The following is a 17,341-nucleotide window of genomic DNA, read 5'->3' as shown; positions in this document are numbered from 1 at the left end:
GAAAATAAAAATAACTTGAGTAGATTTATGGCCAGAAATGAAAGCTTCAGTTAGAGTATCCACAAACCATCATGCATGTGAGGGGACATAATCAGACTTGTTAGAAAATATTCTCCAGTGCGTAAGCAATGACAGCTGAGAAGGAAAGGCTGATACTCTCAGAATCTACAGGACCAACTGTGATATTTAAGGAGGGAAGCTTGTGTCTATGAAAAGCGGCCACCTCCTTCCGTTAGGGTCCTGCCATGGTGCCAGATGTGATACGCGCATCAGCGATCCTCCACACAGGTGCTGATAAGAAAGGCGGCCTGCCCTCACTCTGGATTTCTCTCTTGATCATGACAGCTCTGTCAGTTCTTATTTAACAAAATGTATTTTACATTTTATGAAATGTACTCCACATGATTTTTTCTTTTGTATTTTGTAACAATTCTTCTGAGTAGAGAACTAATTTGCTCATTCTTTCCCTCCCCCTCCTCAGCTAAATTACAAAGCAAAACATGAAAACGAAAAGTTCAAGTGTCATATACCTCCAGATACGCCTGCCTTTATCCAGCACAAACTCAACGCCTATAACCTGAGTGATGTGAGTTTCTCATGCACTATGCCTTCTGTTTGCCTGACAACTATGCTTTTACTTTTGAGCTGCCTCATTGAATAAACATTTCAGTAATAAAGATGGGAATAAGGGTTAACATTTGTATTGTGTTCCCTCTGTGAGGGTAACTCTGAATTCCCCTTTATAAAATGTGTGTAGCAATCTTGTAAGTAGCTTCACACAATGAGACAATCTTAATATATTTTAGGCAACCCTCAAAATGTCACTGTTCATGTATGTTTAATCTCAAATCTTAATGTTAGTTCTTTTAGCCATGTATTCTTTTATATTATACTATAATTTTCTTTCAGGACCTGATATTTAAGATATATTTGATTTCGTTTATTTCTCAAGCCTATAATTTCCCTTATATCTCACAAAAAATACTTATTTCTACATGTAAGAGAACTTGCACTGACAAAGATATAGGGTATTCAGAAGTCATAAGCGCAGGTATCCATTGCTATTTTTCATTTCCAAACTTAATTTTATAGAAAAGTCAAGTTACCCATGAGGATTTCAATTTTTTCAACAATTCTATAAATAAGTACTAAAATTATCTAGCATCAGTGAATATTATAATCTGTAAAATAACCTTTTCAGAGAACTTTGAGAGCAAATGAAAATGGTGCCTTTATATAATACTAAGTAAGTTAACTGTAGATTATTTGTGCTACTCTGTAAAATATTCGGTGTTAGGAATCAAATATTAGTATGATAACTAGAATGAAGTTAATATATTCTCATGGTGAGTAGAGAAGCTTAATCTTGGAAAATAGGAAGATTCATCTTAAGAATTATCTAAAATAAATTATCTAAAATTTCTTAAACAATGAAAATGGCCTATTTTATATTGAGACAAACTATTGGGTATTGGGTTACCCTTTAGTCTATAAAGTATGATAACATGCATATCACTTTTGCCTATTCCTGTGCTGAAATTTTTCTATCCAGAATATTTATAAACATGACTGGGAGAAGACCAAAGCTAAGAAGTTTGACATTAAGGTGGACGCCATTCCCCTGCTGGCAGCCAAAGCCAACACCAAGATTGCTAGTGATGTGAGTATGGCCTGGGCACCTGGGCGGGGAGGCCTCAGCGATGCTTCCTGACGAGTGGGATCTGACTCATATGATGTCCTTGTAGGTGATGTACAAGAAAGACTATGAGAAAAGCAAAGGGAAGATGATTGGAGCTCTCAGTATTAATGATGACCCCAAGATGCTGCACTCTTTGAAGACGGCCAAAAACCAGAGTGATGTGAGTGCTTTTGTGAACCTGTCTTTAGATGTGGCTGTACTTACTGTTTAATGTAAGCTTGGATGAGACATTAGCCTAAATGAAATCTCAGATTCAGGATGACAAAACATTAAAACCCAGTGGTAAAGAATGATTAACTTCCTCATTCTTATGATGTCTCTGTACTTTGAGACACCAGAGAGTATTGTAAAGCTTCCTTTAATCCCTTAATGCCTTCAGTTTTATTAGGAGGTAAATTACACTAACAATACCATTTTCCTTATTGTTTTTTCTGGAAATAAGCTCAGTATCTCAGTATATCTAAACACCTATTCATTCCATGCCACGACCAAACTCTTGGTACTTAACAAAAATATATACAGAAAAATAAAAGGCAAGAAGTGAGAAAACCAGGCTACAGACAAAGTAGGGAAAACTCAGTGAAGCTTAAGTATTTTAGTTTAAGAATTTTATAAAATACTGATCTCATATTAAGGACTTAAAATATTTTATTAAAATAAAATTTTTTTATAAAAATTGCTTTTCTAATTCATAGCAAAGAAGAAATATTACCTATTCTGTATCGCTTATAAATATTACTGTCTTTATTGAGGATATTTTTTGGACTTATTTATGGAAGAATTAAAAGAGAATGCGAAGAACTACGTGATGCACTCAATAACACAGAAAAGTCATATTTCATATATCACTGTTATAAAGTAAAATTTAGGTCTTAATGATAAAAGCCAGCTTCCAGAGGTATTGTAAGATGTGTTTTCGTCAAGTACTGAATGGAATACTTTTCTACAACTGTGCCTAAGTATACAAACTCCACTTTATACCTTTTATAATATTTCATACCAACGCTTAAAAAAATCATTTTCCTTCAAACACATTCAAGTGGGAAAAAATATTTTGAGATAAAAAGTTGTTCAGACAGCAGCATTGGTGAGCTGTGATTTATTCTGGCTGAGAAATATTAGGATAAGTACTGTGTACATATTTATGGTTACTGTAGACTAGATCATATAAGACAAGAGCCCCTACCATATTCATTCTGCTTTTCTGCTTTGTAGAAAATAAATGCTGAAGAAATACAAAAATTTCCATTCCAGTAAAGTATAGCAGTGACATGAATAGCTTCTATTTCATGAGATATATTCTTTTATTTTCTTTGTTTAATTTTCTTTTTCCTTTGACAGAGATTATACAAGGAAAACTATGAGAAGACAAAGGCAAAGAGCATGAATTACTGTGAGACTCCTAAATATCAACTTGATACCCTGCTGAAGAACTTCAGTGAGGTTCGAAAGGCCACAGTTACCTCTTGGGTTTGAGGGCTCTCCTCCTGTCTGATAAATAACTGTCTATTTGAGTTTGAAAACATATGTTTTCTTTTTCAGGCTAAATATAAAGATTCATATGTACAGAATGTTTTGGGACATTATATAGGCAGTTTTGAGGACCCATATCAAGTACACTGCTTGAAAATTTCAGCTCAAAACAGTGACGTAAGTTTGAAGACAATTGTTCATGCTTCTCAGTAACATTGTTGGGGACAATAGAAATCATGATCTATTTTTGTTCTTTCTCATTACAGAAAAATTACAAAGCAGAATATGAAGAAGATAAAGGGAAATGCTATTTCCCTCAGACAATAACACAAGAATACGAAGCAATCAAGAAGCTAGACCAGTGTAAAGATGTAAGTCAGCTGCCCTGAAGTTTTGCGATTGTGTTTGGCATTCTTGTGCCATCTAGTGGTCAATTCAGCAGTTTAAATGCTAGCATCTAATGGTTCGCAGATGTTAAATTTTATGTTTTGGATAGAATTGGGGAATATAAAAATTACTATGAAGAAAATTAGTTGTTACAAAATGATTTCAGGTTTTATAAACCTTTATTTCCACTAGTCTGTATATACATATATCTACACAAATACATACACACACACACATGACTTTTGGGGAAAGAGTGAATATGGTGATTTGTAAGAGATAGGTGTATATTTTACGTGATGGGCTGGCATGTGCCAGACACTGTCCTTGGTGCTGAGAAAGAATAGTGGACAAGTAGGGCTGCTGCTTGTTCCGTGTGCATCTGAGAAGGAGAGACAGACGATAAACAAAGAACATAGAAACTAGAAAGATAGATCAGAAAACTAAAGTGATGCTATAGGGTTAAAATAGAATGATGTGGGTGATGGGGACTGGATGGATACCATAGGTTGGGTGGTCAAGTAATGTCTAAGGCAAAGACTATAGCCGTGCCAAGATCCAGGGAAGAGCAGTGGGAAGAACAGCCTGAGAAGAAACACACTCAGCATGTAAGGACTTGAAAGCATGATGTAACTGACATATACCAGGGAAGGGACAGCAGTAAGAGGTAAAATGGTAGGAGATGAAGGAGGGAGGTGGATTCTGTAGGGGAGGGCTGGTAGGCCAATGTACATTTTACATTGAACCCGAGTCCAGTGGCGAGCCATTGTAAGGCTTCGTCAGGGGGAGGCTAATCTGGTTGCTGAATTGTGGCAGGGAAACCAGTTTGGAGGCAACTTCAGGAGAGAGGGAGATAGAGAAAGAGGAAGTGAGAGCGCATCAACCAAGTTTTCAAGAACGAAATGCACTCTATTTTTGGCTGGAAACTTTGTGCATGTTATTGTGTATATGAACAAGAATCTAAAGAAACATTATGAAATTTCATTAACAGACCTCTTCTTTTGTAGCATACCTACAAAGTTCATCCAGATAAGACCAAATTCACAGCTGTCACCGATACTCCTGTACTGTTGCAAGCCCAGCTCAACACCAAGCAGCTTAGTGATGTAAGTGGCCTGATTAATGCAAGCATGGGTGACCCAGGATGCTTTGCTTATTGGACGTCAGCATCTACATATTTCACCTTCATGGGCTCATCTGTTATTCCAATAATGTCACTTTTTTCAAGATATAGGCAATAAAATGCAAATGAAGCTGCTAGACTGAATTGTAGCCTCAGGAAGAATGGTGTCAGACAATAGTAAGAATGACTAATAATTCTGCAATAACTCCTCGATTTTTAGTGGGAATTTGCTCATTAGGATCTCTCACATTCCAAAAATAATGCATACTAAAATTTCAAGGCAACTTAAATGACAATAAAAACAGCTACTTGAGTAGGTAACAAGGCAAATTTTCCCCATTCCTAAGTTTGCCAACAAAGGCTTTACAGAAAGAAAAAGAGCACAGAAACAAGGAAGATGCCAGACAATAATACAAAAACTAATATAGGATGTTGATAATATAGAATTCAAATCAGATGATGTGTGAGAAAGTAATGGGGGTACACTTTGGATTAGGAAGTCAAGGGAGGTCTAAAGTAGAATGATCCAGCCATGCAGCAGTGCTTCTCAAATATTGACGTGTATGTGGGTGATAAATGGAGATTCTGGTTTGGTAGGCCTGGAGGGACTTATATAAACTCCCTAGTCCCCACTTTGAGTAGCTAGGTATGTGTTCATTGCTCAGTCATGTCCAACTCTTTGGCAACTCCATGGACTGTAGCCCACCAGCCTCCTCTGTCCATGGAATTCTCCAGGCAGGAATACTAGAATGGGTAGTCATTCCCTTCTTCAGGGGATCTTCCCAACCCAGGGATCAAACCCAGGTCTCATGCATTGCAGGCAAATTCTTTACCAACTGAGCCACCAGGGAAGCCCTGAGTAGCCAGCTAAATCCTGAGGAGTAACATGTGTTCCTCAAGACAGGAAGATGTAATATTCCATTTGCCCTACTTAAACATGGTTTTTAGTAACATGAATTATCTCATGTGCAGTTGCTAAAGGAATATCTACCATTTTTCTACATTCTACATACATGCATTAATATATGATTAATATATACAAATCATATCAATATATGATTTATATATAACAAATCATATTAATATATATCAATATACTATTAATATGCTTAATTATATTAGTAATATATTGATATTATTAATAAAATATATTAATAGTTAATCATACTAATAAATGATCAATTTGTTTTTCTGACTTGCTTTACTCTGTATGACAATCTCTAGGTCCTACCATGTCTCTGAAAATGGCATGAGTTTGTTCCTTTTTATGGCTGAGTAATAGTCCAGTGTGTGTGTGTGTGTGTGTGTGTATGTGCCACATCTTCTTTATCCATTCCTCTGTTGATGGACCTTTAGGTTGCTTCCATGTCCTGGCTGTTGTAAATAGTACTTCCATGAACTTTGGGATGCATATATCTTTTGGAATTATGGTTTTCTCCATAACACTGTAATGCAATTATACACCAACAAAATTTAAAAAAGAAAGTAATGGTGTCAATGTAATCCAAAAGACATATTGGTTCATGTGCAACTTTTCCCAGCATATTAATATTTTGTGTTCCAATGAAGGACAACTAGCTAACATCGGGCTTCCCTGGTAGCTCAGCTGGTAAAGAATCTGCCTACAGTGCCGGAGACCCCAGTTCCATTCCTGGGCTGGGAAGATCCCCTGGAGAAGGGATAGGCTACCCACACCAGTATTCTTGGGCTTCCCTGGTGGCTCAATTGGTAAAGAATCTGCCTGCAATGCAGGAGACCTGGGTTCAGTCTCTGGGTTGGGAAGATCCCCTGGAGAAAGGAATGGCTACCCACTCCAGTATTATGGCCAGGAGAATTCCATAAACTGTATAGTTTATGGGGTCGCAAAGAGTCAGACACAACTGAGCAACTTTCACTACTTTCAAATACTAATAACATCAGTGCTGCAACTGAGCTTGGCAAGCGGCAGAGGAATGTAATCTTGTGCATGGTGCCCAGGAACCACCTTCTCTTCTCATTGTCCTGGTAAGGTCAGGGGTTCTGTCTTGAAGAATCTGAAATGCATGGTTCTTCGCAGTGCATTTGCCTTTAACTCCAAAATTCAACAGCCTCATTCCTTCTTTATACTCTTTTCCTTCCACCTAATGTCACCTTTTAAAAATTTCAAATAAAATCCCATATCTTGTACTTTTGATAAGAATTTATGTATCTTTTTTAAGCTGTTCTAGCATTCTCTTTAGAGTTATTATTTTTGTCAGTGCTCCGATTACATAGATTTTGAATGTTCGTGTTCTCAAAGCACACCCCAGAGGACAATGAGATTCCCATATATACATTGTGGTGGCATTTACAAAATGATAACCCAGAGTTGTTTTATACCAGCGTTCATGAAAGAGGAAGTGAGTCTGGATCCTATGCTGAATTTTTACTGGATAGACTATTTCTTTGAGTCATTTTTCTAAAAAGGATAGTAATGACTTGGCTATATACATTCTCCTTTATAAACTCAAGGAAGTTCCTACCCTGACCTGTTTGGCTACTCTCTATTGCTTTTTAGCTGAATTACAAGGCAAAGCATGAAGGTGAGAAGTTCAAGTGCCACATACCAGCAGATGCTCCACAGTTTATACAACACAGAGTCAACGCCTATAACCTGAGTGATGTGAGTACCGTATATGTTGGTGTATGGATGAAGAGGAAATATTATGAATGCTTAAAAGGACCAGATTAAGAGTTATGCAAATAAACAACTGTTGAGATGCTTGCCAGAGTGCCAAATGGAGCTTTTGAACTCAAATGCTCTTAAGACTTTCTGGTAGCCATTTGATGTCATTTTCCATAGTCTCTGTTACTATCAGAAACATTCTTTCAATCACCCTGCCCCCTTCCTCCCCACCAATCCCTAGAGTTTCACAATATCTCTCATATTCTTATAAGGAAATGTCACATTTCCCCTTCTCCAGTTGGTTGTCAGGTTATATTATCCTTTATGTATCAAGATAGCAGAGTCTTTAGAAAGTTTACAGAACCCTGGAAAGAATATATTATACTTATTTTGTGGTGGAGGAAAGAAGCTAGAGGATAGATAATAAGCTATATTATCATTTGGTAAATATAGTATTAAGTAGGTAAAGTAAGTCTCTATATACAAATTTCAATCTGTTTTTAAATTTTTACTGAGTTAATCTGTATTAGATATTGTTCTTAAAATTCCTGTGCTGAAATTTTTCTGTCCAGAATATTTATAAACATGACTGGGAGAAGACCAAAGCTAAGAAGTTTGACATTAAGGTGGACGCCATTCCCCTGCTGGCAGCCAAAGCCAACACCAAGATCGCTAGTGATGTGAGTATGGCCTGGGCACGTGGGCGTGGGGCCTCAGCGATGCTTCCTGATGAGTGGGATCTCACTCGTGTGATGTCCTTGCAGGTGATGTACAAGAAAGACTATGAGAAAAGCAAAGGGAAGATGATTGGAGCTCTCAGTATTAATGATGACCCCAAGATGCTGCACTCATTGAAGACGGCCAAAAACCAGAGTGATGTGAGTGCTTTTCTCAATCTGTCTTATTTTTAGTATTGTGTCCCAGGTAATATGGCCAAGGATAGAGATGTAAAAGGATTGCATCAGGTTCATAACAACAAACTGCTGAGCAGAACTTTAAAAGTAGAATGATTCCCCAAGTTTTTGTGCCTCTCATGTTTCAGGAGAGAAATTATTTGTACTTGATTACCATTTCACTTTGAAAGACTTATGTGCTCATATTTAGTAGAATATTGAGTATAATTTTTAGCATCATTTGGAAAACATTAAGATATTTTCATATTTTCTAATTGAAGAGTAACTTCTAAAATTAAGTTTCAAAAAGTGGCCTAATTTTGAAAGAAAAATCATGAGTCAGAGATAAAAATCTTAGTATAGTGAACCTTGCTCTTTATTGACTTTAGTAATTAGTATTGACGTAGATCTAAGGAAAAATATACCATTAATTATAGTTACATTTGAGAATCTGATAAAATATTTGGATTATCTCTTCAGAAAAATGGAGGTTTTTCACACCTTTACCTTTCAGAGAATTCATGGATTCCCTAAATATTGCCTTTAGGCCATCTATCATCTTCCAGTTAAAATTCTTAGCATAGAGAGGCAAACATACACTATCACAAATTATATATACACTATATTTTAAAATGCTTAACGAATCCCTTAAGAGTGGTAAGAATGTTCAACATAGCTTGAAATATTAGTTTTTCATGATGAAAGAGAAAGGTGTTTATATCTTTTGCTTTCATTTTAACCATGTGAAAGGATGAGATTTAGAGCATTCCCTCCATATACAAAAATAAACTCAAAATGCATTAAAAACCTGAAATCATGAAACTCCTAGAAGAGAACCTAGGTAGGACACTCTTTGACATAAATTGTAGTAATATTTTTTGGAATCTGTCTCATAAGGCAAAAGAAATAAAAACAAATGGGACATAATTAAAAGCTTTTGCATAGCAAAATGAAGAGACAATCTATGAAATAGAAAATATTTGCAAATGATATAACTCACAAGGGGTTAACATCCAAAATAAACAAACAGCTCATACAGCTCAGTATCAAGGAAACAATAAAAAAAAAAAAATGGGCAGAAAATTTGAATAGACATTTTTCCAAAGAAGACATATAGATGGCTAACAGGCACATGAAAAGATGTTCAACATGCTTGATTTTTGGCAGAAACCATCACAATTCTGTAAAGCAATTATCCTTAAATTAAAAAATAAATTTAAAATTTTGAGTGTTCAACATAGATAATTATTAGAGAAATACAAATCAAAACAACAATGAGATATCACCTCACACCTATTAGAATCAGATCAGATCAGATCAGTCGCATCCGACTCTTTGCGACCCCATGAATCGCAGCACGCCAGGCCTCCCTGTCCATCACCAACTCCTGGAGTTCACTCAGACTCACGTCCATCAAGTCAGTGATGCCATCCAGCCAACTCATCCTCTGTCATCCCCTTCTCCTCCTGCCCCCAATCCCTCCCAGCATCAGAGTCTTTTCCAATGAGTCAACTCTTCACATGAGGTGGCCAAAGTACTGGAGTTTCAGCTTTAGCATCATTCCCTCCAAAGAAATCCCAGGGCTGATCTCCTTCAGAATGGACTGGTTGGATCTCCTTGCAGTCCAAGGGACTCTCAAGAGTCTTCTCCAACACCACAGTTCAAAAGCATCAATTCTTCAGTGCTCAGCCTTCTTCACAGTCCAACTCTCACATCCATACATGACCACAGGAAAAACCATAGCCTTGACTAGACGGACCTTTGTTGGCAAAGTAATGTCTCTGCTTTTGAATGTGCTATCTAGGTTGGTCATAACTTTCCTTCCAAGGAGTAAGCGTCTTTTAATTTCATGGCTGCAGTCACCATCTGCAGTGATTTTGGAGCCCGGAAAAATAAAGTCTGCCACTGTTTCCACTGTTTCCCCATCTATTTCCTATGAAGTGATGGGACCGGATGCCATGATCTTCATTTTCTGAATGTTGAGCTTTAAGCCAACTTTTCACTCTCCACTTTCACTTTCATCAAGAGGCTTTTGGGTTCCTCTTCACTTTCTGCCATAAGGGTGGTGTCATCTGCATATCTGAGGTTATTGATATTTCTCCCGGCAATCTTGATTCCAGCTTGTGTTTCTTCCAGTCCAGCATTTCTCATGATGTACTCTGCATATAAGTTAAATAAACAGGGTGACAATATACAGCCTTGACGTACTCCTTTTCCTATTTGGAACCAGTTTGTTGTCCCTATTAGAATGCCTATCATCAAAAAGTCTAAAAATAACAAATATTGGCAAGCATATAGAGAAAAGAGAACTCTCCTACACTGTTGGTGGGAATGTAAATTGGTGCAGCCATTATGGAAAACAGTATGGAGTTTCCTTAAAAAACTAAAAGTGGAGCTACCACATCATCTAGCAGTCCCACTCCTGGGCTTATACCTAGAAAAGAGAAAGACTCTAGTTCAAAAAGATACATTCAGACCAATATTCGAAGCAGCCTTATTTACAATAGCTAAATATGGAAGCAACCTAAGTGTCCAACAAATGAATGGATAAACAAGATGTGGTATATGTATACTATTGAGTATCGCTCAGCCATAAATAAGAAGGAAATTCTGCCATTTGCAGCAGTGTAGTTGTACCTAGAGAATATTATGCTTGTAAAATAAGTCAGAGAAAGACAAATATTGTATGATATCACTTGAGTGTGGAATCTAGAAAATAAAATGAATGTACATAACAAAACAGATAGATATAGAAAACAAACTTGTAGTTACCCGTGGGAAGAGGGAGAGATGGGCAAGATAGGGGTAGAGGATTAAGAGATACAAACTGCTTATGTATAAAATAGATACACAATTAGGATATATTTTAGAGCACAGAATTATCACAGTTATAGCCATTGTCTTGTAACTTTTCACAGAGTGTAATCTGTAAAACTACTGACTTACTCTGCTGTCCACCTGAGGCTAATATTGTAAATCAACTATACTTCAATTTACAAATATAGCCATTTGGATCTTTGACAGCCTTTTATATGTGCTGACAGGTGTGAGCTGGTTTGAATTTGAACGAGAGTTAGAACAACATAGTTGAGGGAATTCCCTGGTGATCTAGCGGTTAGGACTCTGCTTTCTCTGCCGGGCATGAGTTTAATCCCTGGTCAGGGATCTAAGATCATATAAGCTGCATGACCAAAACAGTTTAGTCAAAAGCACTTCCACACACCAACCGCTATTACAACATTGCTTTATCTGTTTATTTCTAATAAAGACAAACTATCTTTTTCAGTGTTCTTGCATGCCATCAGAAAGTGGCCATATTTTATCATCATAAACCAGGGCCTAGATTTTACAATTAAGAGATATATTTATTCTATGAAACTGACTACCCATGAAAGATTAAAAGGAAGATAACATTCCCTAGTAAAGCTAAAAGATCAGATTATTTGCAGAAGGAATTCCTACAGGAACTTTATAATGCACATCCATACTTGCTACCTTGGATCACTGTCTTAGTGCTTATGTGATTACAGGGAAATATAATGGGTTTAGAATTTTCCTAAGGGTACTGGGCCAGAATTTTTCTCTCTGTTAAGGTAATTGGTGAGCAAACATGATGAAGCTGGGCTTTGACCTAAGTAGCATCCTCTCCAACCATTCCAGAAAACCAGCCAATGAAAGTTCCTTCTGAGGCCCAGTCAGGACATCTGGTTTATGAGAACACTGTACATAAAGACCAAGGTTACTTTCATGGCTCAGTTTCATAAATTTTTCTCCTTTGAGGTCTTGTAGCTGCTGAAATCTGAAGCTTCTTTTAAATTGTAACCAAAATTAAACTTAGTATGAACAAAAACCTTTGGGGTTCTCAATGGAGCTTATTTATTGTCCAAACTAGAATAGTCAGGTTGAAAAATCAGTAACTATTCATTTAAAGATGACTTTAGAAAAGTCAAGTGTACAGCCCTATTTACGAAGTAGTCATTTTATACAATCAGAAGTATGAAGTGCTTGTCATATAATTTTTGATAATTTAAAAAATACTTCTTTAGTGGAAAACTCTTCAACGGTTATTACCTTGATAGAAATAATGCTTATTAGTGGTCCTTGAAAAACTGTATTCTAAAATAAAATAATAGCTGGCTGAAGCAGAAACTGTGGCCCATTCATAATGTCTGACAGTTCCTCTTTAACCTAAAAAAAGAGATTTGAGAAAATCTGACCATGTATGATTTGAGGGGGGAGGTGTTCAATAAGTGAAACATATCAAATTTTAAGAAAAAATCACTAACTAGATGTCTGGGTCTATATCTCTAACTTGTATTTATTGCTTAATAGAGATCTCTGCTTTTCTGCAAATCCGTTGAAGGTTTGTATTAATAATTGGTAATTTCCTGTTCACAGCATGAATATCGTAAAGACTATGAAAAGTCAAAAACTATCTACACAGCACCTCTCGACATGCTCCCACTCACTCATGCTAAGAAATCTCAGGCAATTGCCAGCGATGTGGACTATAAGCACCTCTTACACAATTATAGCTACCCGCCCGACAGCGTTAATGTGGACCTTGCCAAGAAGGCTTATGCACTGCAGAGCGATGTGAGTAACCAGATTTTCTCTATTCCTGCTATTTAAGGTAGAAACTGAGAAGGGTTTCTAAGCTTAGTGATGTTTTTGGCAATTCTCATAAGTGTCTGCACTGTCTTCTGTATGTAGCCAATATGTGATGAGAAAATGATCCTGGGGATTCTATGAGAGCACACTCTTCAGGGTTAGAAAGGCCTGGGGCTGGCAGGCACCCCATCACATTGCTTTTGGGAAACTGATCAAATTTGCTGAGTTTAGAGTCCTCCTTATAAAATTGGAATAATATAAAAGAATTGTTGTGATTATTTAAATGCATTCAAAATACTCTTAGCATGGTGCCAGGCCCTGGTGAATTCTCAATAAACATTTGCTAGTTTTATCATCACCATTAGCATAATTATCACATTCATCAGTCAGTAAATTTTGTATAGGTTGCTATCTTGTCTGAAAATAAAATGTATGATTTATCATATTACTTTTTATAATAGCTGGGTTTTTTCCTGCAGATCAAAACATCTTTAGGCAAATCGATTTGTCTGAGCTATACAACTGAACACCTTGTCCTAACAATTCAATTTTTTTTAGTGATAAATATGCATAACATAATGTTGGCCATATTTACCATTTTTAAGTGTACAGTTCAGCAGCAGTTAATAACACTGTTGTAAAATCAACCTCAGAACTTTTTCATCTTACAAGAATTAAATCTTATGTGCATTAAATAATTCCCATTTCCTCTTCTCCTCAGCCCCTGTCAACCACGCTTCTACTTTCTTTGATCTCACATCAATGGAATTATGTAGTGCTTGCCTTTTTCTGATTGGCTTATATCATTTAGCATGATGTCCTCAAGGTTCATTCATAGTGTGTGTGTCACAATTTCCTTCCTTTTTGAGGCTGAATAATGTTCCATTTTGCATGTATATATGGTATTTGATTTATCCATTCGTCTGCCAGTGAACATTTGGGTAGTTTCCACCTTTTGGCTATTGAGAATAATGCTACAGTGAACATGAGTGTGTGAATATCTTTAAGACCCGCTTTCAATCCTTTTGAGTATATATACACAGAAGTAGAATTTCTGGATGATAAAATAGTTCTATTTTTAATTTTTTGAGAAACTGCTATACTACTTTCTATATCAGCTATACAATTTTACATTCTCATGACTAAAAATTCTACTTTATGAATTATTATCCTTTTGTTTGTTTCATTTTTTTATGTTTCGTTCTCCCAAATAGATCAGTTTTCTCAAAGGCAGGAACCAGTGGTTTCTTGATTTTTCATTCCACTTAGAAGGCCACCACTGATCTAAATTTTGTATCTAGAGCATATGTTTTAGGTATCATTTATAGCCAGACAACAAGAGTTGGTTAAGAGTAGGTTATTATTTTAATAGCATCAAGTAACTGTTCCCCAGATAGGTTCAATTCCAAATGATAACTGCTCTCCATAAGCAAATTATTGAATACAACTATTTTAAAATGCATTGTTAGCTAATGGAGAAACCCTTTTAAGCTGACCATTACACATGAAGGCAATGTGTGTAAACACTTAATACAAATAATTACTATCAAGTCTTATCAGCAAATAAGCAAAATTATCCATCTTCAATATGGCCTTTAGTGACATAGAAACACAATACTAGTGTTCTAGAGAGCAAACAGATCTGATGATCAAAATATAGCAATTTCATTTGTTCTTTGAAATATAGTTTTGAATTTAGCATTTTCCAGATTGGAATTATAATTCCACATACTTGGGAAATAAGAATGAAGGAGAATATATGCCAACTAGAAAGAACAGTGAAAACCTAAGGACTGTTAAAAATCTCTCCCCAAGGAAATGTTTAAAATAACTTCAATGCATGGAGATGGAATCTGGTCAGAAATCTTACAAGCATTTTGGGGGGGAAAATGTTAATTATTTTACAAATAAGGATGGCTCTGAATAAAGAAGTGTAACCTTTTTCTCGGTGTTCTAGGTTGAATACAAAGCTGACTACAACAGCTGGATGAAGGGTTGTGGCTGGATGCCTTTTGGGTCCTTAGAAATGGAAAAGGCAAAGCGAGCGTCAGACATTCTGAATGAGGTACAGCCGTCAACACTCTGTGTGTCACAGAGACAGAGTTGCAAATGTGTCGTGTTAAAACCCCCAAACCATGGGAAGGGCCTCCTTTACCACTTCATTTTCTGGTATTATTGCTACAGGAAGAAACCAAATTATCACGTGTATTCATTATCTCAGTAGATAATTGTACCCCTTCACATCACCAAAGTCATTTATGTTAACCATTTATGGCAGAAATATCTTCAACAACTTTATTGAGGTATAGTTTGCATACCACAGAATTTACATATTTTAAGTATACGCTTTGACAAGTTTTATTAAATCCATACAGTTTATAGCCATCCCCACAACCGAATTTTTTTTTTTTGAATGGTAAACACATCTTTATTTTTCAGAAGCAAGCTAGTAAATGAGTAATACACTTTGAAATACATAAAGCAGGAGTGAAATCATCATGGTCAAGGGAGGCTGGACTGGAAGTTTGGTTAGGTCACTGGATGTATCAAGAGATCAGCTCAAGGCTGCTTCAATTTTGGCTTTGGGTTTCATGAGAGTCCCCCTACTAGTTAGGAATTGTTTTAGCAGCAGGAAAAAGAATATTTGAAATTATGGAGGCTACTCACATACTTTGCCTTCAAAATAGCTAGGAGGGAGTTGGTTGCTGGCATATATTCAGTGATGTCAGACCCACAATTGAATTTTAAGATGCTAAATTTTTTCCCCAAAAATTCCCACACCCATTTTCAACCCCAGACAATTACAGATCTTATTTCCATCTCTATAATTTTCTTTTCCAGAAATATCTTTTGAATCAGGATTCTTTCACTTAGCGTAATGTTTTTGAGGTTCATCCATATTTCTACATGTGTCCAAAATATGTTTCTTTTTATTAGTAGTATTCCTTTGTATGGCTATATCACATTTTGGTTGTCCAACTGGGCATACACATATTTTTCCCCCAAAATATGGTGATTGTAAATTGTGCATATAATGACAATTATAGAGACACTTTTCTTTGAAGTATTATTGTTCCCTGTGCTATATTCCTGATGACTTTGAAGTAGTGTATATATTGTTATTCAGTCTAAAAAGAAACAGTGGTGATCCTGGGGTTCTTAAAGCAGTCGCTTCTTTGACAACAGCTGAACACTGCCACTGCTGTAAGGTTTATCTGTCATCCAGGAAATTAGACCACATGGAGCAGGATCAGAGGTGCTAAGTGAGGGTTGTCTTCCACACCCAGGTTTTTGTTCTTCTTGTTTTGTACTGCTGTTTGTTTATTTTGGTAGAAACTCCTTTATCTACTCAAGAGAGATCATTCAGAAGGAGCTCTTCTGGGTTGGTGGTTTTCAGAAATTTGAAGTGGAAAGAGGGGATGCTTCTATATACACAGAGAGGGATTATAATATGCATGAAGGAAGAGAACTAGGAAAAGAATATAGGAATGAGGGTGGCTGATGTTGATAGCTCCCAATTGAGACACCTTCCCACTGTCCCCTCTCCTGTGTCTCTTTAGCACTTTGGTGATAATTTATGTATTAACCACATTAAGGCTTGCAAAGTGAAAGTCCTCCCTTCTTTGTTCATAAACCAGAGCTGTTGCCCTAGTTCCTCAACTGGAAAACTTTAGTTGCTGATGGAGTGACAGGGATAATGGCACCCCTGAGAGCTTCTAAGTGTCATGCAAAACTACTCCACTTGTCCTTGCCTCTTTTCTGTTAATCCTTTAGAAAGCTCTGTGAGGTTTCAGGATTCTACTGAGCTGACAGTGCCTTCTTTCATATCATAAACAAGAAATTAAGAGAGTGAAGTCGGTTCCTGAAAGTTGTATTGGTCTGTACTCTCCCCAAACAATTGAAAATTAAAACGATCTCTTTAAATGCTGGCTTTTGTACTGTATTCATTCCCCCTGCACCCACCCAAGCCAACAAAAAATCTAGTATTTTTACATTTTAAAAATCAGGAAAAATTCTTGTCCCTACAAAATGAATTTGTAAGATTTTGATACATATTAGCCTTTGGTGAAAGTAATATTCTTTTTCTCTTTTTAATTCATCAAACAGAAAAAATATCGCCAACATCCAGATACTCTGAAGTTTACTTCAATTGAAGATGCTCCAATTATAGTACAATCTAAGATTAACCAAGCCCAGAGGAGTGATGTAAGTGCTAATTCTCTCTGTATTTAAATGTTAACTAATACAAATATATGTGTATTCCAAATGTAATGATCACTGTACTTACCACACAATCTAAAGAGACTCGAGTATGTGAGCAACAGTATAATTCCTCAGCTCTTCATTAATAAAATCACACCCTATTTATATCTTTAGAAGATTATGTATTTTGTGCTGACAATTTTTTTTAGCACAATTATACGGTGCTTTACAAGGACAAGGTAAGAGGGACTTCTTTGATAACCAGAAACACAAACTTATATCTAGGAAAGATTAGGAAAGCGAATGTAGAT

General features: G+C 36.4%; 1 protein-coding gene across 1 annotated transcript in view; it reads left to right on the top strand.

Annotated features, from left to right (window-relative positions):
- Positions 1 to 17,341, top strand: part of NEB (nebulin) — a 220,916-nt gene that overhangs the window by 27,073 nt on the left and 176,502 nt on the right. Inside the window, 13 exon segments of the mRNA XM_070390326.1 lie at positions 482 to 586; positions 1,553 to 1,660; positions 1,746 to 1,859; positions 3,041 to 3,142; positions 3,242 to 3,349; positions 3,439 to 3,543; positions 4,564 to 4,662; positions 7,216 to 7,320; positions 7,896 to 8,003; positions 8,088 to 8,201; positions 12,615 to 12,812; positions 14,785 to 14,892; positions 16,935 to 17,033. Of these exon segments, the coding sequence (XP_070246427.1) occupies positions 482 to 586; positions 1,553 to 1,660; positions 1,746 to 1,859; positions 3,041 to 3,142; positions 3,242 to 3,349; positions 3,439 to 3,543; positions 4,564 to 4,662; positions 7,216 to 7,320; positions 7,896 to 8,003; positions 8,088 to 8,201; positions 12,615 to 12,812; positions 14,785 to 14,892; positions 16,935 to 17,033 (1,473 nt within the window).

This window comes from Bos mutus, chromosome 2, assembly GCF_027580195.1.
Source record: "Bos mutus isolate GX-2022 chromosome 2, NWIPB_WYAK_1.1, whole genome shotgun sequence".
NCBI classification, from domain to species: Eukaryota; Metazoa; Chordata; class Mammalia; order Artiodactyla; family Bovidae; genus Bos; species Bos mutus.
The sequence above is the reverse complement of the archived record's forward strand: the minus strand, read 5'-3'. Positions and strand labels throughout refer to the sequence as shown.